The sequence below is a fragment of the Osmerus eperlanus genome, chromosome 14 (genome assembly GCF_963692335.1).
Source record: "Osmerus eperlanus chromosome 14, fOsmEpe2.1, whole genome shotgun sequence".
NCBI lineage: Eukaryota > Metazoa > Chordata > Actinopteri > Osmeriformes > Osmeridae > Osmerus > Osmerus eperlanus.
In genome coordinates this window covers 8,899,229-8,923,920 of record NC_085031.1, presented here as the reverse complement: position 1 = coordinate 8,923,920, position 24,692 = coordinate 8,899,229, and the positions used below count along the sequence as shown (strand labels likewise).

At 46.4% G+C, this 24,692-nt stretch overlaps 1 protein-coding gene across 5 annotated transcripts; it reads left to right on the top strand.

The window, feature by feature from the left end:
• Positions 1-3,306: 3,306 nt before the first annotated feature.
• On the top strand, positions 3,307-24,659 carry trim2a (tripartite motif containing 2a). Of its 5 annotated transcripts, none has more exons than XM_062477320.1 (11): positions 3,307-3,418; positions 17,602-17,774; positions 18,256-18,493; positions 18,957-19,108; positions 19,507-19,687; positions 21,180-21,903; positions 22,317-22,420; positions 22,599-22,766; positions 23,083-23,263; positions 23,628-23,839; positions 24,019-24,659. In XM_062477320.1, exons 2-11 carry the CDS (start codon positions 17,641-17,643, stop codon positions 24,169-24,171), a joined length of 2,247 nt encoding a protein of 748 aa, XP_062333304.1. In that variant the 5' UTR covers positions 3,307-3,418; positions 17,602-17,640; the 3' UTR covers positions 24,172-24,659. The 5 variants fall into 5 exon arrangements, with proteins under 5 accessions (XP_062333304.1, XP_062333301.1, XP_062333305.1 ...); XM_062477317.1 differs by lacking the exon at positions 3,307-3,418 and adding an exon at positions 4,852-5,033; XM_062477321.1 differs by lacking the exon at positions 3,307-3,418 and adding an exon at positions 4,853-5,033 and having other exon boundaries at positions 23,083-23,251.
• Positions 24,660-24,692: the final 33 nt, after the last annotated feature.

Genomic DNA, 24,692 nt, shown 5'->3' with positions numbered 1-24,692 from the left:
TAGTCTATATTCAAATCACCCTGTGACTTTACTGTACTCCCTCACCGCTCAGCCACCTGACTTTGAGAAACCTTTGCCTGCATCTGATATATTCAACAAGATTCGCACCTTGTATCAGTATCCACCGTGATGTAGGCTAGTCAGTTACCCCAGTAAGCCCGGTACTACTGTTGCCAAAGCTTACCCAACCTGTACTGTAGTACTGGTAGCTAGGAGCTAGCGTTTCAGCGAGTGAAAGGCCAATTGTTAACTGCATGTCATTAAGGAGGATGGCAAGATTCCCATAATGTGGCTTCTAAGTAGATTAATGTCTACATAGTTTTTTTTGTCATAATGTTCCATTTATTTTAATAAAATATATTTAATTGCGAATTATGTAACGTGATTTTATGTCATGAACAGAGACATTTAGCTGCCGTTAGCTTTTACAGTCAGTAGCTCATTGTGGTTCTGTTTGCTATTCAGTAGCTAGCCCAGCAAGGTGACGACTGACGACTTGCCACTGCAACCATAGATATATAAAGACCTGCAACTACGACTACATGGTCCCATAGTACATTCCAAACGTCCGTTTTGTGATCGTTGTCTCAACCTTAATATCGATTTTAAATTCACCCTAGACTTGCAACATCCTTAATTTTAATACTGAAGTCTGACAAAATAAGGAGGCAGCGGGAGCTGTCGGGTTAACTTTTGGTTAATACTAATGCTAGGGATAGCTTATGGACTGTTAACTCGCACGCACCCAACTTTCGCTTGCTGTACCGTATAACCACAGTAACCACAACATAAACTCATTTGTATAACGTTGGCAGTTGTTTGTATCATATGCGAAGGGTGTTCTCTTTGAATGCCATCAATATAAAAATTATGACAAAAAGTTCCTGCTACTATGAGTGTAGCTAAGTAAACGGAAACTGCAGATTTTTTTTATGTCAGTCTTTGACAGGTTTGCTAGTTTACTGTACAAGCTACAGTAGGCTATAATACAAATTATTAAATAAAAAAAAACAGGACAATATGAACAGTACAGCTAGCCAGCTACTGTATCTTTGTGAACTCGGAACAACCTTTGCCTGCGGCCATGTAGTCGCAGTAGTTCCATAGTATGTTGCTGCTATCTAGTGGTAGCTAGACATGGTGTATGGAAAGGAAAAATGGAAAAATGAATTACATGCACTTGCGGCCGTGAAGCCACATGGGAGCAGTAGTTCCTTAATTTGTGGTCTATTTCCCCCACTAGTCATATAAAAAATGAATAACACGCATTTGCGGTAATGCAGTCACCAGGTGGCAGTAATTTGCCAGTCCCTTTTTGCCGGTCCCTGCCATTTAGGAGGACATCAAACTTTAACATTGTTACAACATGGTAAGGAGTTATAACTCTTCTAGACCAGATGCCCATGGCACACTTTCCCTGATAGTACACTGTCTTGGTTGACTATATAGTGCCCTCCATAATATTTGAGACAAACAATCTTGATTTCACTGTGTATTCCACAATTTCTATCGATTTAAAGTGGTTAAAGTGCACATTCTCAGGTTTTATCAAAGTGTATTCTCATACATTTTGGTTGCAACCTTTAGACAGTGCAACAATTCAATGAAGATGAGTGAGCCAGTACCTGTGGCAGCCGTACATGCCCAGGCCATAACATCCCCACCACCATGTTTCACAGATGATGTGCTATGCTTTGGACCTTGAGCATTCCTTTCCACCTCCATACTTTGCACTTACCATCAAGTTATTGGTTTCACCTGTCCACAAAACCTTTTTGAAAAGACAGGATGGCCAGGTTACAGTTTGCCACAAAGTATTTAGAGTTTTTTAAACATTCTTAGAATGTGCACTTTAACTACTGGTTGATTACAAATCAAAAATTGTTTGTGAATTAGTATTACAGTAGGAAATGAAGAGATACTATACTGGTAGTCTTAGTATTAGTATCAGTGGTTAAAGCATACGTGTAATGTCTTTACTCCACTCATTCTACTCATGTCTGAAGTATAATAGAGCATTAGTAGTAGTACACACTCCTTCTCTCAGTTGCAGGTTCATGCCCTGAAGTGACTACAGAGCCAGCAGGAGAGGTGACGGTCACCATGCCTGGTTTGGAGCCACGTCTTCAATGCAGTGTCTCATGACCTGACACGTTTATCCTGAAGATCAACATCGTTCTTCTCATGCGCCAAGGATTATACCCTCGCCTCAATCCTACTTAATCCTGCTCTGGCTCAGTCTGTACACCTGAAGCACAGGTGAATCCTCACTTTCACTTCATATTTCCTGGAGAGTTTATTCTCACCACAATGACCTATTAGTGGCGAGGCATAGTAGCGTTCAAAACAAAGACAGTGATTTTTCTTCTTCTTATTGCTTCAACTGAGCTCCTCGAGGAACTGTTTGTCTGACGGGGGACGAGAGCGTTTTAAACAGGATGCTGCTTGAAGCTGGTAAACAGGAAGACTCAGCTGATACTAGCACCGAGGCCAGGGTAAGTGGCAGCCATGGCTGGTGCTGCAGCAGATACTAACCCTGTGTTTTGAGCGTACTCCACTGCACATTGTGACTTTGATAGTACACTGCATTGCACTGATAAGGTCTTTGAAAAAATGTAGAGCTTAAATTATGTACATTTTAGGATTTAAATGAAGAAATTGCCAATTTTGTTTTAGAACAGTGTACATTTTTATATCCGTTTGTGTTTGAAAAGCTTGAATGACATTAACAGGACCATGTGTCACATTAACACACAGGTGATCTTTCAAATGTCCATTTAGGGCCCGATGTTATCAGCATGTCACTATAGAAAGGACTGTTCCACATCACCACGATCAGCTAGTTTGTGGGACACCCCTCTAGATCAAACACTCACTGATTCCCGTTGGAGTGGCTAGCTGGATTAGCTTGTGGACGTCAACAGTGGCCAGAGTGATTAGCACTAAGAGGCTAATGGCGGGACTGAGGAAGTCTTCTTCGCAGGCATATCTCCAGATAGTCCTCATGTCATATGAGGATTTCAGCCACTAGTGGGTGTGTAAATATACATTGACATGCACAGGAATAGAAACATCAGAACTTAAAGGTTTCTATAGAATTCATATTAACTGGTCACATAATGATAAACATTTCAAAATAATGCACCTAGAATTTCATGTTTTTTTTTATCAAACATCACACCACACAGGCGACAACCCCACCTCAAGGAAGTCCCTGTTTGAGGTTGATGCTCATGTAATCAGGCTAGCTCTGTTGTTGTGACAGTGATAGGCTCCTTCTCCCCTGTCTCCAGATCCTTCTATGATGTGATCAGAGAGTGGCAACCACCCCTCCCTACACGCTCGCCCAACCAGCCCTCCCCCAGGAGAGAGACAAAGACTGCATCCAAGACTGAAAAGAAACCATGCCAACCATGGGGTAAGGGCCCTGACTGAGAATACACCATAGTGTACCTTTGTTATGCAGATAGTTTACCCCATGTTTTGAATTAGATTCAATTAAAACTATGATCATAGAGGTGAGTTTTATTTTATGAAATGAACACAAACTGATACATCTGTGTGTTTCCAAAGTTTTTTTGCAGCAGCAGTTTGTTCATTTGTTCATTCCAGCCATTTATCTAAAACTTTCATAATCATTTATAAATACATAGAGAAGGTGGGTCCAATTACATCTCTCCAGACTGCGCTGTAATGTCTGAGTTACCCCTAGTGAGACTCAGCAGGAGGTCTGGTGTTCTAAAGATTCAGTGGATTATTTAGTCTTACATGTTCTTGCCTGCAGTGGAGATCTGTTGAAATATATTTTGAAGGAATGATTAGGATGAACAGAGAAAACATGGTTTATTTTGAAGACCGATGTTCTGACATCTGTCATTCACTAACCATATTAACATCAACACCATAACATCATCAATAAGACAAAAGGACCAATTAATGATTTACTGCAGGCAGGTGTGTGTGCGCGTGCATGTGTGAGTGTGTTCTAATCCCATCATGCACTGTTGAGCTAATGGTGGCAGCAGGTGCAGAGTGTCACACAACCTAATACTCTGATTTTAGGAATCAGAGTGTCTGTAGGATGTGAGTAGTTAGTTACACAGATAATTATGTTGCTTTGCATACATTTCAGCCACACCTTCAGTTGCCAGCAGAGAAGTCCTTGGGCTCTGAGATATGATACAAGGTTCTGCATGAGTGTTCGGCACACTGTGTTTTTATCTTAGCTTTCTCACAATGTAGCATAGGCAGTGCACTTCTTTTCAAAAGAAAATACCCTAATCCCCCCCCCCACACACACACACACACACACACATTAACACATGAACATCCCATAGCGTGCCTCTCCCTTGTTACTATCAATGAATTCTGTAATCAAAAAGGAATGCAAATAACTTTCTTTCCCCCCCTTTTTTTGAATAAGAAAAAAAGTCTCAAAAGAGGCTTTCATAGGTTTGCTGCATAATGCATGTTTGCTATGGCAACAGCCTCCCTCAGGAAAGAAGGAGGGGCTGCAGAGAGTGGTTCCCCTGGAAACTACTATGACCAAGGGTTTGAGCACGCGGGATGCCCTCCTTGACACTGCATGCAGAAGAGGAATCATGTAGGATCATCTGCCAAAGATAGCTAAACATTTTTAAATATATAAGTAACATCGAACAGTGCGAGGAACAGTAGGCTATGTAAACCCTTAACATTAAACTGATAAAAAGAAATTTAATACTGCATGAATCTTAGGTCTATTTCTGTGCATGGGCTGATGCACATGCATTGCAATGAATGCAATATTGATGTGGTTTTTAAGCGGATTTGGTTAATGCATGTGTATCCCGCTGTGGTCGCATGCCCGACAGTCGCTACAGATGTCCCTTTAACTGCACAGAAACACGTTGCTCTGCCCCACTTCATACGTTGAATCTGGCAGTGAAGACGCGCTTTCCCTTGGATCTCTTGTCTAGGCACAGCAAGGAGAGCGAGAACTTCAAACTAATTCAAAATATTTCGCAGAGTGACCACATCTGCTGTGAAAGAACGTGAGTAAAAAGGTCGTTAGTCATCAATTTCCCATGATGTAGGCTACGGCATGTAAGCTATGTGTACAGGAGTGTGGTGCGTGAACTTGAATCGCATGTTAATTGTTTGGGATATCGCAGTTTGTTGAAAATGTGGTTCGAGCGCGTCAACTACGGGTGATCTTTACTATGTCAAACGCGAATGGAAAAGCGAAGTATTGTTTAACGTTTTTTTTTTTTTTTTTACCTACGTAGTCATCTACACGATGTTGACCACTGATGCAGTACATGGTGCAAGTTCTTTACTAATTGTTTAAGATCCACACACACCTATGTGTATCCACTGGTGACAGTGTTATGATAAATTAGGAACCTGGTTGTGTTCCGTTACAGGCTAGATTGCCTTGTTTACTCTGAAGAGACTGCAGTGTTTTTATACTTTCATGCAGGACTTAATAAGTCGAACTGGTACAATTCTGTCTCTGTTACTTTAATGTAATATGACACTATACTAGTCAAAGTAGTCGTCTGAATTTCCAATCACTGCCACAGAAACCACTTAACCCCTCAATGAAATATTACAATAATAAAGTCTCTCCAACTTCCAGTGGTTTAATTTATTGCCGGACACCTGTTATCAATCCACAATATCAACATTAATTTACTTTGGCAGATCATGCACGCATAAGACTTTGACATGGTCAGACAGTCACTATTTAGGATGTATTTATATTATTTTACATGGGTGAAGTGAGTGGATATAAAGCTGGAAGGGATTCTTGTCTTTCTGTATTGCTGACTCATGCTTTGTGAATGATGCTCAAGGTCTCCAGAGAGCCTATGACATCATCAGGCATATGTTGACCCCCTCCAGTAGTGCTTTCAAGAAATTACATTTGGCACTGTCCCAAGTTAAATCTCTTTTAACAGCCGTAAATGTTAAAACGATTGATGGTAACTTATTCTAGATCAACAACCAGAGGGTTTCTTATATTAAATGTATGCGTAAGAGCTGTATCAGGTCCTGTGAGTGTACTGTTGCTATGTTATGACCTTGACTACTGTGGTCATGTGAATATGCTTAGGTAGTGCTTTGTCTAAAAGGACATCCTCTGTCACATCATGTTGACATCAATCATCAAACTTAAATGATAAAATTGAAAGTGGAGGATCAGTGAAATCATGCAGTGAAATTGGGTCATTTATGGATGGCATACATTAATGATATAGGACTTTTTAGCTTTAAAAACATACTTTATGATCTGTCAATCACTGTGGTTCAAGGCAAGACTAATGCTGGGATTTACTGTATTCTTTTCCTTCCGTGAATGGTCAGCCTTCCATACGCACACATTTAGATGCCAGTCATCACATTAATTAGTAAGATTGCCTCCCTCAAACAGACCACTATGCTTTCATTAAATTTACATTCCTGTTTTGCCAACCCTTTCTACCACTCAGCAGATTGAGACCGTGGACTGTAAAGTCGTATTACATAATCTCCCTCTCTCTCTTTCCATTTCCCTCTCCCTCTCTCTCTTTTTCTCCCACTCACTCTCCTCTCTCTCTCTCTCTCTCTCTCTCTCTCTCTCTCTCTCTCTCTCTCTCTCTCTCTCTCTCTCTCTCTCTCTCTCTCTCTCTCTCTCTCTCTCTCTCTCTCTCTCTCTCTCTCTCTCTCTCTCTCTCTCTCTCTCTCTCTCTCTCTCTCTCTCTGTCTGTCTGTCACGCTCTCCTTCCTCACCCTCTCTCCTAGACCCAAGCTCAGGTGCATTGTACTTTAGTTCTGTAGTTTGACATCACAGCTAAGTGTGTGTGAGACCAGGAAGTAGCGAATGGTGCAGTATGTAGCAGGGTGCGTAGCTCTGTCTCTGCTGCAACACTGCAGTGCAGCCCTAGACAGGGTCACAAGGGATACGATTCTATATTTACTGTATGTAATAATCTACAGCACAGAATCTGTCAGGAAATGAAGTCACTATTCTTTACAGTCACAAACCTAAAAGTATTGCTGTACGTATGTAATCTCCCAGGCGTTCTTGCTCAATGTCGCTCAACAGCCATAACTCAAAGTCCTGAGGTCAACTCTAGGCCTAGATTCAAGGTTGTCTAAGCATAAAAATGAGTCGAACCCAACTGCTGTCACTTGTGTCTGCTTTCCTTTTTGTCTCGATGCCTCAGTATGTCTGTCACATGGTGCACACAGAGAATCCCTGTCTTCTGTCCTCTCCTGTCTCCTAATAGTCTGTCCTCTCCTGTCTCCTACCAGTGTCTTCCCTGTCTCCTAACAGTCTGTATTTCCTGTATCCTAACACTCAGGAATGTATTGACTGTTTCCAGTGGTGTGGGAAAGCTGTCGATGCGAGTATTGATGCTTTCCAGTTTGGAAATATACCGTAGGCCCCAGAAGCCCAGGGCAGTGCTGTCCTGCGACCTCCTGACCTCTGTTAAGATAGAGGTCGATGGGCGTCTGGATGAGAGCTGGACTACGGGTCATGCATGTGATGTTTTGACTAGCTAGAGCTAATTGGTTTGAATTGGAAACCAACCTGTTTAGTGATCCATGACCACGTGTGTGTGTGTTTGAGTTTGTGTGTGTGCGCTTGTGTGTGCATGCTTATACTATGTGGCTTTGTCTTCTACATGTATGGATTATTTGGGTGATTCCTAATCATGCTTAACCTGTGTACAATATGCTGTTCAGACATGATATGAATCACATAAGGCTTTGGTGAACCACCTTATATAATGTAAAGCCGCATGGTTGAAGCGCTGTGTTCCTCTGCTTCCCTGGTGAGGTCTCACTTCAGTTCTGCAATATGAGAGGCGTGTTGATAGTGTCTACGGGTGGCCCGCTCCCCCCTGCCCACTCACACACACCACAATAGCTGGTTTCCTTGGTACCGGAAGCGCAGAGTGATGTTTCAGTGCGCTCCTTGGTGTATTGGGAGTGTGGAGAGATGATCTTGTGGACTGACCTTTTTTGAATTGAATTAAATTGAATGAGGGAATGGCAGATGGAAGAGGAAGGTTTATGCGCTGATGACCTGACCTGTTCCAGTCTGTGAAGCAAAATGAACGTTCAAGCATGTGTGTTTTGTCTATGACAATGTATATTGTGCGTGTGCGAGTGCGTGTGTATACCGACCAGGCTCTTGCAGCCGCTCTTCCACCAAGCATGAAGGAGTGCTCTGCCAACGCTGTGCCTTGTCTGCTGTCACCACGCTGCTCCAGATCTCTTCATGTCCGCCAGCACAGTCAGGCTACAGTCAAAACCCTGTCTCCTCTCATCCTCCTCCTGGGTGGATCTCATGTTAGGGCCTCAAATCATTGGTTGTGATTGGTCTACTGGAGCATGGTCTAGTGGAGCCGGGTCATTTTTATCCTTACTGTCTTTTCTTTCTTTTTCACACGAATATAGGAAGGGCATGGAATGTCAGAGATGGGGGTGGGGGGGGGGAGCAAAACAATTATCATTAAATGTTATTTCATGGAAGAGATGACTACAGTTGCTTTAGTGCTGAAATTAGTTTGTTGGACAACTCTGTGTTCAGAATTCTTGAAGAAGAAATGTTACAGTGGCCATCTTGATTTAGTTACATACTCCCTTGCTAATGAGTAGGAAATGTAGTTTTTATGCCAACCGTTACCTCAGAGCTGTCATCATCAGCTCTGGAGAAAAAAACAGGAGACTTGAGATGGAGAGAATGTGTTTGTTATTAAAGCTAACAAACCATCCAAGCTCAGGGGGGGGATCTTCCACTGTGGGACTTGTGCCTGGAGCTCCCTGTGTGTTAGTACCTGGGTACAATGACCTCATCCATGACTTCATCCGTTACCTCACAGGGGATCTTTAGTTAAGATCTCTGAGTCTGTTTTTCAGTTTCTTACGAGTTTGTCTTTAGAAGGCAAATACCTTAGATATGATAACTTTAATGTTTAATCATTTTTTGCAAACAGGTATACAGAAAACATGCCTGTATGCTTATTTTGTATGCAAGTTGTTTACTCTTCAAATATGACATTTTAATCTGCGGCGCTCAAACACACAGCATGTCATGACAACGACACAACATGTCATGACAACGTCAATCGACAGTCTGACTGGCTGCAGCCACGTCCTGTTTCCTCCTCTCTGCTCCTGTCATTTAGCAGATCCCTTCCTACTCCCTTTCCTCTTATCTGTCTCTCTCTCTCTCTCCTCCCTCCGGCCTCTGTGGGCTTTTTAGATCCACACACACTATGGGGCCGCCCCTGAGCACCCAAACGACCCTGCGATTGGCTGCTTCATCTCCCCTGACGACAGGGCCCCTCCCCCTCCCTCTCTGCTCACCCCGGCAGCTTCCTGTCAGTCTGTTTGCGTTATTATAACACCAGCCTCACTCTCTCTCTCTCTCTCTCTCTCTCTCTCTCTCTCACACACACACACACACACACACAGACACGCAACACACAGTGTCAGAGATGAGAAGGATTAGTTGACAGAGAGGGCAGCGTGGACATTCTCACACTGAGGAAGAGGAAAACAAGGAGAGCAGACATGGAGCTGAAGTAAGTGCTGCTCTTCTGGGGTTTACTGTCAGTGATGGAGGGAGAAGCTGGAGAGGGAGAGAGGAGTGGAAGAGAGAAATGGACAGCTGGACATTAGTAGGGAGAGATTTGGTTCGACGAAGGTGGAAGGGGGATGAGTGAAGTTTTAGAGATGATCTGCAAGAAAAGACCACTGTGTGTGTGTCTTTATTTGTTTGTGTGCACCTCCTGTACAAACTGAAAGTGCCACATTGCACCTGTAATAACCCACTATAAACATGGTGTAACACATGCTCTAACAAGCATGTGTTACATGTTCAACTAGTTTAACTAGTTCATGCTTAAGATCTACATCGTTTTTCATCTTACAGGTGTTCAATTATCTTCCCCTCTGCTCAGATCTTGTGTCCCTTGCAGGCATTTATACTTTCTTTTTCTTTTCTTTATTACTCCTGGGTGCCTGTGACACATTTGCAGTTATTTAGTGTGAGTTGAATAACCTAATTTCCTGTTTCCTGTTTTTCACTTGAAAGATCTCTGCTGGTTTTGATATTATGTGAGTCTGCTTCACTGTGTCAACGCTATCCACATTATAACGTTGACTTTTGAGCTTGCATGTTTAATACAGGTACTTCCGTATAGCACACATATTTTAATTGAGTGTGTATGTGTGTGAATGTTTGTAACAGTCCTGTTCCAGAACCATCTTGAAGGGTAACCGTCCCTCAGATCCACATCTGCTAACCACACAGCCTGAGGACGGAAGATAGGGCAATGCAGAGACAATACTGTGTGTGTGTCTTTTTGTGTGTACGTGTGTTTGTGTGTGTTACAATGACCTCAAATAAGGGACTGCAATTGTGTTAGTGACAGGCCAGAGGAAAAAGGTTCCCGCTGCATATCTGTCAACTATCAACCAATCACTGACTAGACCATGTCGAGGACTAATATGACCAGTGTTCCTTCTAACGGGTTCATTTGAATACAATTATTCTCAAACTGAAAAGGAAATGGTCTAATACTCTAGTATGTCAGCTTGGTAATGTCAAATTGAATCCCCTGCAAAAATGTTATGTCTGAAATTACGTAATGAAGCCAGTGTATTAAAACCAGGTTTATCGCATTAAATACATAGACCAGACCAGATACCGAATACTCTAACTGTCTCTATAATGGATACCAGCTGAGTGCTGGAGCTAGATATCGTATTTCATTACCACATAGATCAATACACATTTGCTGTCACCCCTGTGTCAGAGTTTCTAATGTCTTCATACTGACGTCATGCTGCTGTCTGCCCACGCTGATAACCTCCCACACCTACACACACTCTCACTCATACACACACACACACTCTCACACTCACTCTCACACACAAGCACTGCTATGCAGTTATATGTTGTTTGAACTAGAGTGACCTGTTTCAATCCATTAGTGGCTTTGTGAGGGGGCAATCTGAAGTGAAGAGAAGGAGGGGAGAGATGGAGGGACGTGGAGGAGGAGACAGAGGTGGTGTAATGAAAGAGGAGGAGGGGAGGATGGAGGGAGGGAGGAGCAGGGGGGATGAAGGGATGAGGAGGGGGGATGGTGAGGGTCCTGACCGTGTTGCCGCCCTCCATAATCTCTCATCATCCCTTCTCTGGTGAACATTTTAGATTAGTGTGTGTCTATGAGGGTGGTGTGTGTATGTGTGAGAGGATTGCGTACGTGTGCATGAGAATGGTGTACACGTGTGTAAGGGTGGTGTGTATGTGTGTGTGAGGGTGGTGTGTGGGAGGTGTATGTGTGGGTTAGGGTGGTGTGTCTGAGGATGGTGTGTATGTGCATGAGGGTGGTGTGTGTGGGTGTCTGAGGATGGTGTGTATGTGCATGAGGGTGGTGTGTGTGTGTGTGTGAGGGTGGTGTGTGTATGTGTGCGTACTGTCCTTTCAACCGGGGGAGGGGCTTTTCTCACCATTGCCAACAATAAAGCACACAGAGCCTGCGAACAGACCATAATCAGAAATTGCGCTCCAGATTGGGATTATCCAAGCAACTACTGAATGTCATCTTCAAATATATGAATCTTGACGTGGATGAACAAATGGCTGGTTGAAGTGGTGTGGGTTCTATAGGATGATGGAGGAAGGTAAGGATATTGGGATATCCAGGGATACGATGCTGGGTCTGTTCATGTTAAAACATTTAAGCACACAAGGTAAAAGCAGAATGTCGTCTTATTGAATTTTTTTCATATTGAAAACCATAAACACTGTTGTCGTAAATCCTCATTTTATAGGAGAGGAGAGCTAAGAAATCCTCACTTCAGACCTCTCAACATTGCTTTCATCATGGCCCTCAAGCTAAGTGACGGAGATGCCTTCCTGTGGGGGGTATGAAGACATCACCCTCATCATCATGTCTGGTGTGATTATGGTGATGGTGGCCCCTAGTTACCCAACAAGGACTTGCACAGCAACCACTCAGCTGTGCTGAGTTGCTTGTTTGGATTTGAAGAGTGATGAATGTGATGGCATGAGACTCCTGTCAGGTTGTCCATCTGAGGCAAGTTTAAGTGGCTGGGACAGCTAGGTGTGGATCTGTCGTTGTCTCAGCGAGGTGTGTATCGGTCACTAGGTGTGTGTGTCTAGCTGGTCTGTAGGGAGGGCTGCAGGCCTGGTGCTGTTGGAGTGTCCTGTGTGTGGGGGGACTTGACTAGTATTAATAATGTGAAGCCTCTCCCACTACCCTTGCCTTCGTGGTATGTGTGTGTGTGTGCGTGCGTGAGCATATCTGTGTGTGTGTGTGTGTGTGTGTTTGTGTGTGCGTGTGTGAGCATATCTGTGTATGTGTGTGTGTGCGTAGGTGTGTGTGTGTGTGCGTAGGTGTGTGTGTGTTTGTGTGTGCGTAGGTGTGTGTGTGTGTGTGTGTGCGTAGGTGTGTGTGTGTGCGTAGGTGTGTGTGTTTGTGTGTGCTGGGCTCTCAGGATTCCTCGGTGGGACGCTGGGCCTCTTTAACACGGTCTCTCCAGCTCTGTAAATACCCTGCACTCGCTGCAGCTTCAGTGTCTGACACTGACCAGCTGCAGGAGTGCCTGGTGGCAAAACGCTGAGCCTGCGTTAGACTGCTCCCCTGCTGCACGTGTTTGTGTGTGTTTGCAGGGGGGGGTGATATGTAGGGTTGGTGTGTGTGTGTGTGTGTGTGTGTAGTGTTGGTGAGTGGGACAGGGTCCTTATGCCTCTACTGTACGTGTGTGTCCTGTACAGCAGTACAGCAGGATGTCTCTTGGGCGCTGTCTTTCTGGCTTGTTTACGTTTTGAAAGCACCAGCGGCCCTTTCTGGTAGAATCATCATTGTACAGGGTGACGAGGGATTTTGTGTTGGCAGGGCACTTTCCAAAGAGTGAAGGGATGGAGAGAAATGGAAATAGAGAGAGAAAGAGACGGGGGGGGGGGGGGAGGGGGGGGAAAACAGCTGAGGTCAGAGCTCTGGAACGAGTTGTGTGATGGGGAGGGAAAGAGGGGCAGGAGTGTTGATAGGATCGTTGAGCTGAGCGAGACAGAACAGTGAGGGGGGCTGTGAGCAGGGGCACTGTCTCCAAACAGGATTGGTGAGTACAGGAGACCGAAAGGGGGGGGGCGGGGGGGGTCAGGGCGCCGGGGGGGGGGTATACTTACCTTCAACTTTAGGTTCAAGCCTCGGGCCTGTATGAGTCACCATGTCGCCCCAGAGTCTGGACTGTGAGAGGGAACACACTGCTCTGTGTGTGTTCTGTGTCGGACTGGCTCATTATTGTGGACGCTGGAGCAGAAAAAACTCTGTGAGGATTGTTAACAAGTGTGTGTGCATCCTCTCAGATTCAGAAGGACTCGGCCAGGCACGGTCAGTGATGTGTTTAACGTGCCGTCTTCGGAGTGGACTCCTCTCCCATCAGATGAGGCCTGGCTGAGAATGCCGTCTCATCAGTATTCTCTACCAGCGGCCTGTGGGCCAGGGTCTAGGCTCAAGGCTGGGCGGAGGGCTCTCTGATTCAGGCTCCATAAAGGAAGGGGTTCTTTGCCTTCAATAGATACAGTGGACCCTGCGTAGGGCGCTTTGTCTTTGGCGTTCTTTTTGGTCCAGGTCTTCTCTTGTCTTTGTGCAAGTCGCTTTTCTTAGTGAAGCAGTGAGGTATGAGAGTGTGTAGTCATGTAGACAGGATGCAACCAGTTCACAAGAAAGAACTTTTGTTCTGTGGGATTGAGACTCAAGTTTCTATTCTGTTGTATTCTATTCTGTCACGCCTCTCCAAGCAGGCACACATTCGTGGGTTACGTTTGACTCGAGTTACTGTGCCTTCAGAAGTAGCATGTTGAGATAACATTACAGATGGCTTGACTCTCTGCTGTAGAGCTATTCTGTTGACCTCAATTCACCTATGCAGTATTTCACTGTTGACATGGTGTGTGTGTGTCTGGGTCTGTGTGTGTGTGCACATATGTGCCTGCATGCGTGGGCATATCTGACTGGCTCTTTGATCGTGGTCGACGCTCTCTCCCTCACAGTCTCCTCCCCACCCCCCCCCCCTCTCTCTCTCTCTCTCTCTCTCTCTCTCTCTCTCTCTCTCTCTCTCTCTCTCTCTCTCTCTCTCTCTCTCTCTCTCTCTCTCTCTCTCTCTCTCTCTCTCTCTCTCTCTCCCTCCCTCTCTCTTTCTCCTTCTCCGTCCTCCGAGCATGTCTCTCTATTTCAGCTTTTGCTCTCTCACTCTCCGCCGGTGTGTGCAGTGAGTCAGCAAAATGCGTAGACACACACACACCGATACTTTCTCTGATGGTGTTAGCAGCCCTGTCATTGGTCCCTGAGTTGAACCACACCGGTTGCTCTCTTTCACATTGGCTGGGCTCCATGCTGTCAGCCAATCCACTCTCTGCTTCTTGCCGCTGCTGCCCACCCTTCCCAGGATGCTGTGTTAGCTGTGCTAGCTGCAGTGAGCCAGCATTAACTTCAGAGAGATGGGCGGAAGGGGAAGGAGGGAGGGAGAGAGAGGGCAGGAGAAACTGAGAAGAGAGAGAGAGAGAAGAGAGAGAGAGAGAGAGAGAGAGAGAGAGAGAGAGAGAGAGAGAGAGAGAGAGAGAGAGAGAGAGAGAGAGAGAGAGAGAGAGAGAAGGGAGACAGAGAAAGGGAAAGAGACTGTGATGGAGGGCAGAGGGGTAGAGGGAGGGAGGATGATGTAACAAGAATTGATTGGCTCTGAGTACAGATGCAGGTCCACACATCCACGACGCTCTCTCAATGAATCCCTCTCCCCCTCTGCCCCCACCCGCCCTCCCATCTTAATTTTTTTTCCCTCACCCTCTCTCCTCGTACATATCGTCATCTCTTTCATGGCTTAGCGCTTCTTAAAGCCGGATCAACTCATCTCTACCTGGAAGGGAGGGGGGGGGTAGAGTCCTCTCCCAGTGGCAGTATGCGGGGCGATGTTCACCCTGAGTGACTCCACTGGTGCGTCATGGAGCTCCTGTTGACTGGCAGGACATGGTACAGTCTGGTTCTGTGAGCTTGCATTGGCTGGCAGGCACTGTGGTCGTGACAGTGTGTGTAGGGATGGGTGACGCCTGTTGATTGCTGTGAGGAGTCGGTGCTGTGGACCGCGTAAGTGCTCCGACTTGTTTATTTACAATTCATTCCAGTATTGTGGTAAAATAAAAGAGCATTTCATGCTTTTTATGTATTGATTGAGTGATGAATGAGGGTATTCATGTATTAAGTAGCAATGTATTAAGTGCAGCTGTGGAATAGGGGCATTCAATAAATCAAATATTTGCTTAGCAAAATTGAACTTTACATGTGAGTTAAGCCGTAACATGCTTTCTACACTGTAACACACTGCTGCTCCACACTCAGATCGATCAATCCAGCAGAAATCATTTAATTTGGCACAGACTGTCTTATATAAAGATTATGTAACATTTGTAGCGGAATGCATCCTCACCCTGCAGTGTGGCAGAGGACAGGGGTTGTGGGGTTGTGTTGTGTTGGCATGTGTTGTGTTGGGATGTGGCTGACAGAGGGATTTGAGGGCTGAAGGTTTTAATGATGGCTTCCATATTTCATGCACTACTTATCTGCCTGTCTGCTTCCTGGAATTGTTCAGGCATCATTCGTTGTGGCTACAGATTATATGTGTGTGTGTGTGCGGTGGGAGGGAGGGTAGGGGGTGGGGGGGGGTGGTAGTAAAGGAGTGGTTAGGGTACAAATATATCAGGAAGTAACAGGGTTCCCTCTTTCCCTTTCGACTATCAGAGAAAACACCACTGATCAATACTGTTGTCAATCATGCCGTCACTGTTAAAAAGCAGACTAGTGCCAACATGGGTAACTAGGATGTACAAAAGTCACATGGATGAAGTTGACCTCCTCTCCATCCTGGTTGCCAAGGCAACGGGTCCCCATTCTTCTCTCCTCTCTCAAGCTATTTTCTGGCACATACTGTACTCGACAGAGGGAGACAGAGAAAGAGAAAGGGAGAGGGAGAGAGAGAGAGGGACATACACAGAGCAAGAGACACAGAGAGGGAGAGAGAGAGAGAGCCAGCGAGATAGCAGGATTCTCCCTGGGGGTCTTAACAGCAGCAAGGCCTGGCCTGTTTCTTTGCCTGTCTTAAATATGGTAAAGAGGCTGACACATATTCTAAGCTCAGCTACTGTCTGTCAGGTACCAGATCTGTTCCAGTTAGCCCTGACGCCCCTCTGTTAAAGCAGGCCTCGATGATAGATATTCAAAACCTGACAGGTTGACAGGAAGGGTTTGGTCATTTTGATCCAGATGTTATGACTATGCCGGTAGGTCTGGGGGAAGTTTATCATCCATATGTAAGCTGTGATTAAAACATCTGTGGTTCAGGTTATCCAGGACTGATGTGATCATACAATGTAGTTCCTCATCAAGACTCTCTGGGTACATGGCAGTGGAGCTTGCAGCCTATATACCAATATAATGAGTTCATGTTCTGCTTGGTATAGGATGTTGAAGAAGTCTGTACGCTGTTTGTGTTTGCTGTGAGTCAGCGTTCATCGACTATCTGCAGACTGTGCTGACCTGCTGTTTAGACTTTGCTTTCCAGACCTAATCAAATATTTATTAGTACTTTCTCTTGGAAAAGATCAGCACTGTAGTCCCTTAACTACAGGGACAAGCTCACATCTTCACTGCTTCACTAGTTTCCAATGTAGCACAGCCTCACCTCCATCTAGCTCTTCAATCGGCTGGCTGTAGTTCAACAATCAGTCCAATCCTTTCAAGGATACACTTTATCTATAGGGGCTATACCTAGATGCTAGAACTAGAGGCTAGAGGTCAGTTTGGAACATGGCCCATGCTCTATGGCAAACCTCTGCTTTGTCTGACTAGTTGGCATGGATGCCATCATTCAGGCAGTTTCCATCATCTGAATTTGACCTTTCAACCAGCCTCTGGGTCAGGTTGTCACATGGAGAGATTTTTTACAGTTTAAAGTGATTGACTTCAGTCATTAATTACTTCAGAAAGTAATTTAAGCTTTCGATTGAAGCACATTGTTGTGATGTTGCGATGTGCTACAGTACTGGATAGTAGTCATATAGGTTTGACTATCCGGTTCTATGGGATTTATTGCGAAAAATTCAACAGTTTGTTTGAGTGAGAGATATTGTAAACAAACAGTCTTATCTAAGTGTGTTCTATAGACTACATGACCAAACTGTCAAACAGCTTGTCCTATTGATGCTCTACTAGCAAACATAGTAAACACAATCCATAGGATGTTTGTTTAGCTTGCACACTGTCATTGACCCTTAATGTGTGTGTGTGTGAGTCTTTGTATTTCCTCTGTCTGTTGGAGGAAGGAGGGTAAGGATGTATGACGTGTGTGTCAGTGGGACATTTCTCTTACTGTCTCCGCCTGCACCCCTGCAGGCGTGTCGGTGTGGTTCCTGAGCTGTGTGTTTGCATCTGTGACCACCTTTGATCTTCTTCTTTGAAAATGGCACCCAGTGGTGTGTGGAGGACGTACGAGAGCCTGCACACATCGCCCTTCCTCACCCTCTCTCTCTCCCCCTCTGCGCAGGGCGCAGGGTGAGAGGCGGAGGGACCCCTGTGTGTTAGGATGGCCAGTGAGGGCTCCTGCATCCCCAGCCCAGTGGTGCACCAGATCGACAAGCAGTTCCTGATCTGCAGTATCTGTCTGGATCGCTACGACAACCCCAAAGTTCTGCCCTGCTTGCATACATTCTGTGAGAAGTGAGTGCACATGTTCTTTTCCTTTCTCTTAGCTCTTTTGTGTGATGTGTGGGTTGTGTGTTTGTTTATGCGTGTTGAGTGTGTCTGCTAGTTAATGAAAAGATGTGGGCATATTCCTGAGGTAGTTTAAGCCAGTCAGTTACAGTGAATGACAGCAAGAACATTACAAAATGGCTGCCGTCTGTGTCACCCTGAATTCATAGTACTTCTGGGGCTGGTCAGTGTCATCCTCCAAGTCTGTTTGTCTTTGTGCTACGGAGAACACAGAGCCTGTCTCCTCTGCTCTCGTTGTTGCAGAGCGCTAGAGAGCCACATGACGCAACTAGCACCGACCCAAGAGGCTAATTTGCTTAGTTGCTATCTGTGTGTGTGTGTGTGTCTGTATGTGTGTGTTTGTGTGCCTCCTCTTTTCTTATTGGAGTGTTTATTAGATCTTACCCACCCCCTCCTCAGTTGGATGCCTGCTCCTTGCCCCTCCTAGGTGTCTGCAGAACTACATCCCGGCCCACAGCCTGACGCTGTCGTGCCCCGTGTGTCGCCAGACGTCCATCTTGCCGGAGAAAGGCGTGGCGGCGCTCCAGAGCAACTTCTTCATCACCAACCTGATGGACGTCCTGCAGCGCCCGGCCGACAGCCACACCCACCAGGCGGCGGCGCTTGACACCATCGCCTCCGTCGCCACGGGTCAACCGCTCTCCTGTCCCAACCACGGGGGGAATGTAAGGCACACGCACACACACACACGTGATGTACCTTTCAATAATTAAACTGAGCAGCTGACTGTTTTTAGTAGATAGCCTTTTTCGACTGACATTTCTGATCATTTCTGATTGGGTCGACCTTCATTAGCCATGACATATCAGACTATGACAGTCTCTCTCTCTCTTTCTGTCACACTCTCTCTCTCTTTCTCACTTTGTCTCTCTTTCTGTCTCTCTCTCTGTTTCTTTCTGGCCCCCTCACCTCTCTTCTCCTCAGTCTCTTTGGTCCCCATATCAACTGGTTTATTTTCATGAATGTATGGGATTTGCAGTGAGGCAGCCATTATTAATGTTCCTGGGGGTGTATTGTTCGTGTTAAGTCCCTGTGCTTCAGAGGAGTTTCCACTGGCACGGTTCCTACTTAGTAGAATATTTCCTGGTGCCAACAAACTCTGTACTTCTGAACTTCCGTGTTGCCAAGGTGATGGAGTTCTACTGCCCACAATGTGAGACGGCCATGTGTCAGGAGTGTACAAGCGGCGAGCATGGCGACCATCCCACCGTTCCCCTCAGAGACGTGGTGGAACAACACAAGGCCTCCCTGCAGGGCCAGCTGGACGCTGTCAAAAACAGGTACCACATTTTGGTGTTGTGTACCCCAGCATGTGCCCTTCTGTATCGGAAAACCTCCATTACAATGGAATAAATGAAAAACAGGCAGGGCCAAGCTTGGACCCTTGGGGGACACCAAGCTATTAAGACCCAGGGAAATAACCACTCCTTCTTTTCCCCTCAAGTTGTTCTCCTTCCTAACTGTCTTTCTTTGCAATGCTCTCCCTCCCTCCCTCCCTCCCTCCCTCCCTCCCTCCCTCCCTCTCTCTCTCTCTCTCTCTCTCTCTCTCTCTCTCTCTCTCTCTCTCTCTCTCTCTCTCTCTCTCTCTCTCTCTCCTTCTCTCTCTCCCTCCCTCCCTCCCTCCCTCCCTCCCTCTCTCTCTCTCTCTCTCTCTCTCTTTTCTTTCTTTCTCCCCCAGGCTGCCAGAGATTGACTCGGCCCTGCAGGTACTGTCAGAGATCTTGCAGCAGCTGACCAATCAGAAGAGCTCAATCGAGGGGGACATCCACACCACATTCGACGAGCTGCAGAAGACCCTCAACGTCCGGAAGAGCGTCCTGCTCATGGAACTGGAGGTCAACTACGGTCTCAAGCAAAAGGTCAGAGCACAGCTACAACAAATGTGTGAAAACTTGGAAGAACTCTTGGTTCAAATATGCCGTATGGTGCAAGCGAAATGTCAAGTAATGTGGATGTTTACATGTGAGGGTGAAAGCAAAGGTTTAAACTGATAACATAAGAGCAGGAATTTTCTCCTGGTTGGCAAACATAATGATTTAAAAATATATGTATATTAGATTTTTTATTTTTTCTATAAAGGTATCACTGATATGTGATATATATATATATATATATCAGTATATAATTTACACGTAGAAAACTCTTCACTTTCTGTAATCCTTACCCATACAGTTGAGGCTTTGTTGAGCCCCTGGTCAACACTAGATACAATGTTTATCCTCTGGTGCCTTGGGCCCAACTGGCCTGATAAATGAAGAAATCTAGACTTGGGAGGGGCAGAGGACAGAGAGAGGGAGGGAGGGAGGGAGGGAGGGAGGGAGGGAGGGAGGGAGGAGGGAGGAGGGAGAGAGAGAGAGAGAGAGAGAGAGAGAGAGAGAGAGAGAGAGAGAGAGAGAGAGAGAGAGAGAGAGAGAGAGAGAGAGGGAGGGAGGGAGGGAGGGAGGGAGGGAGGGAGGGAGGGAGGGAGGGAGGGAGGGAGGGAGGGAGGGAGGGAGGGAGGGAGGGAGGGAGAGAGAGAGGTGAAGGGAGGGGGTCAAATGAGCTGAAGCCCCACCCCAACCCAGAGACCCAATCACTGTACTTGGCTACCAACCCCCCCAAGGTTCCTCCCCTTTGGGAGTTTGATCACATGATTGGATAATGATTCTGCGAACAGCAAAGACAGTCCTCAGACTGAAGTAAAAAAAGAGAGTAGTGTCTATCTATCTATCTATCTATCTCTTCTATTATACGACTTTGCTAGGTCTGTATCTCTTTATCAGTGTATTACGAGCTGTGTCTTTGTACTCTAATGTACTGTTAGGCATGTTGGAGGTAGGGTGTGTCTTGTATGCAGTGAGATTTGACAGCCAACACCATGGTGTTGGTTTCCCCAGCGCACTGCGCTAGGAAATGAAGCACTTTCTCGGTCCTTCTCTCTGGGCGTGATCGCTCTTCTCCTCTCTCTCTGTCTCTTTCTCTCTCGCTCTCCCCTCCCCTCTCTTCTCGTATCTTTCTCTCTTTTTAATAGTTAGGTTGAGTGTAGTTTTCCTACCCAGTGAGGGCTGGTTCTAAGAGAGAAGGCTAATGGCTTCTGCTTTGGGAGGTGAAGAAGAGTGTGATAGCCAGATGCAGGTACTGTAAGTGTGTGTGTGTGTGTGTGTGTAATTAGGTGTGCATGATTGTGTTTACTCATCAACATGTTCAGAATATGTATATGTTTTTGCATCTAACATGTGTCTGTCCTTTCCTCCTCTGTGTGTGTGTCTGTGTGTGCGTCTGCACATGTGTCTCTGCACATGTGCATCCGTGCGTGCATGTCTGTGTGTGTGTCTGTCTGTGCACATGTGTGTGTGTGTGGGGGGGCCCCAGGTGCTCCAAGCCCAGCTGGACACCCTGCTGCAAGGCCAGGAGGGCATCAAAAACAGCTGCAGGTTCACGGAGCAGGCTCTGAGCCACGGCACGGAGGCCGAGGTCCTGCTGGTGAAGAAGCAGATGAGCGAGCGTCTCAGCGAGCTGGCCATCCAGGACCTCCCCCTGCAGCCCGGCGAGAACCACCAGCTGGACTTCCTGGTGGAGACGGACGGCCTGAAGAAGTCCATCCACAACCTGGGCACCATCGTGACCACCAACGCCGTGGCGTCCGAGACGGTGGCGACGGGCGAGGGCCTGCGCCAGTGCGTGGCAGGCCTGCCCACCTCCGTCACCATCACGACCAAGGACAAAGACGGCGAGCTGTGCAAGATGGGCAACGCCGCCATCACGGCAGAGATCGCCACGCCCGCCGGCAGCATCGGCGACGGCGAAATCCTGGACAACAAGAACGGGACGTACGAGTACCTGTACACCGCCGCCAAGGAGGGCAGCTTCACGCTGTCGCTGCGCCTCTACGACCAGCATATCAGAGGCAGCCCGTTCAAGATCAGGGCCGCCAAGTCGGCCGACGTGTCGCCGACGTCTGACGGCGTGAAGAAGAGGTTGAAGTCGCCGGGGAGCGGGCACGTGAAGCAGAAGGCCATCAAGAGGCCGGCGAGCATGTACAGCACCGGGAAGAGGAAAGAGAACCCCATCGAGGACGATCTCATCTTCAGGATCGGTAAAGACCAGCTGTCTTTGTGACGTCAGACACAAAGGCTTTCTTTGATATAGATTTCAACCCAGCGCTCTGATTCTCTGTTTTTCCCTCCTTTTCTCTCTCTCTCGCCTTCTTTTTCTTCTATGATGTGAACTAAACACCTCTCTGACTTCAAACAGTCGTGGATTAACTAAACCACTTGTAGTGTATTATTCTCAGCTATTATGAGCTATATTTTTTGTCACCGTCGCATGTCACCACTGTGCGACTAATGTTTTGGAAAAGCAACAGCAAACTCAAGACAGTTGACAAGGATCCAGGCTGAATCAAAATACTGTAGATATCCACTAGAGTTATTATTTTAACAGTCTGTTATATTATTGTTTGAGAAAGGATGGACTGATATTTAGTTTCCGGTCACTTCTGCTCTCCAGGAACAAAGGGAAGAAACAAAGGAGAGTTCACAAACCTACAGGGCGTGGCCTCCTCGGCCCAGGGCAAGGTGCTGATCGCTGACAGCAACAACCAGTGTGTCCAGGTATGGGAAACTTACACTTGGTCACTTTATTTTTTGTGTGCAAATGACTGTTTCCCAATTGTTGTTCTGTAGGTCCACAGCAAATATAGTTGTAGATCATATGTTCAAGAGGATGTAATTAAACAGTATTTTGTGTGTGTGCTTGAATGGATGCATTTGTGTGTGTTCGCGCGTACAGATCTTCACCAATGACGGGCAGTTTAAGAGCCGCTTTGGCGTCAGGGGGCGGTCTCCGGGGCAACTGCAGCGGCCGACAGGCGTGGCTGTCCACCCCAACGGTGACATCATCATTGCTGACTATGATAACAAGTGGGTCAGCATCTTTTCCAGCGACGGCAAGTTCAAGGTAAGGACCCTCAGCTTCCTTGACCTCACTACCATCAGCTAGCCCGTAGGCTCACAATTTTGTTAGTATCCCCTGCCTCGGAACTAGAACTCTATAAGTGTTCGAGAATTCTTGGAAGTATAACTCCAGAACTAAAAGAGTCTGTAGCTTCCTTCCTCCTCCCCTTGGGATAGTATCCGATCTAACGTGACTGGATAGGGGAAAGTATTAGCTCAGAGACACAGCTGCTACTAATCCATTCGGATGTCAGTCTGAACAGAGTCTTGAATAAGGTCTCAAAGTTTCAATACTCTTTCTACTTCCTGTCTTCCTCCAGACTAAGATAGGCTCTGGCAAGCTGATGGGTCCCAAGGGTGTGTCGGTGGACAGGAACGGCCACATAATCATCGTGGACAACAAGGCCTGCTGTGTCTTCATCTTCCAGCCCAACGGCAAGCTAGTCACCAAGTTTGGTAACCGTGGCAATGGCGACAGGCAGTTTGCAGGTACACTGAATGGTAATAAGTGCCCTCCCCTTTCCTCCTGTCTGACCTTACTCACACCTGCATGCAGTATGAGGATCGTAATCTGGCTAGGACGCCCAGTCAAGAGCCATGACCTTTGGCTTCTGACCTTTTGACCTTGTGAAGGGACATTCTATCAAAAAGGGCTCACTTTCCCTTTGTGTTGCTTAATTGTCTTTAATGTCATTGCTTTTCAAGGTGTGCGTGAGCATGTTCACGTTTTATCATGTCTCCAGTTCCTATGTGATTGTTTGCAAACCATTTCCACTGTCAAATTCCAGTTAATGCCAAACTGACAGTCCCTGTATTATTGTTACCAAATCACAACCTCAGTCTCTTCTGAACCTGTTCCTTTTAGGACCTCACTTTGCTGCGGTCAACCACAACAATGAAATCATCGTGACCGACTTCCATAACCACTCTGTGAAGGTGTTCAACACGGAGGGGGAATTCCTGCTGAAGTTCGGATCCAACGGCGAGGGGAACGGCCAGTTCAATGCTCCTACAGGAGTGGCTGTGGATATCAACGGCAACATTATAGTAGCAGACTGGGGCAACAGTCGTATTCAGGTAGCAATTTAGATTTCTTTCCAATGTAATGGTCTCTAGCCAGTTTGATCCTTTTGGATCATTTGTGTTTGTGTATTTATGTATTTTTATCTGTCTGTCCCTCTCTCTCTCTCATTCTCTCTTCTCTCTCTTCTTCTCTCCTCTCTCTCCCTCCCTCGCTCCCCCTGTCTGTGACCCAGGTGTTTGACGGCAGCGGTTCCTTCCTGTCCTACATAAACACCTCAGCAGACCCCCTGTACGGCCCCCAGGGCCTGGCCCTCACTTCCGACGGTCACGTGGTGGTGGCCGACTCTGGAAACCACTGCTTCAAGGTCTACCGCTACCTACAGTAACCCTGTTCTCACACACGCACACGCACACACAAACTGTGGAGCAATGGACAGATTAGCTTCTCATCCACTTATCTGCTCATCCTCCCATAACGCCATCGTTGGTGCCATGCAGAAGCCTTCACTCTGACCTTTCACCTTGTGTGTCTCCGTGGCCTCTTTTCTCCTCACCTCCTCACCTGATCCCTCATAGTGCAGAGGAGGAGCACTGGGCATGTCTCAAATCTTCAGACGTGCGCCCTTTCTCCCTCCGTACCGTGAAGTAATCGGCAACATGAGGGACTAGGTGCTTTTTATTCAGCTGCTACCAACCTACTCATGTCTAAACAGGCCTCTGTATGTCTCCCCTGAAAAAAGGGAAATTGAATAATTGAATGATTAAATAATGGTTAACGGAGTTGAGAGTTGCGGTGTCGGAGAGGCGGTCCTTGTATGTAAGTGGGAGGGACTTGATGCCTGATGTTCACAGATTGGTGGAGGGAGGTTCTTTACGCAAGTGACAAAGCCCCCTGCTTTAATACATC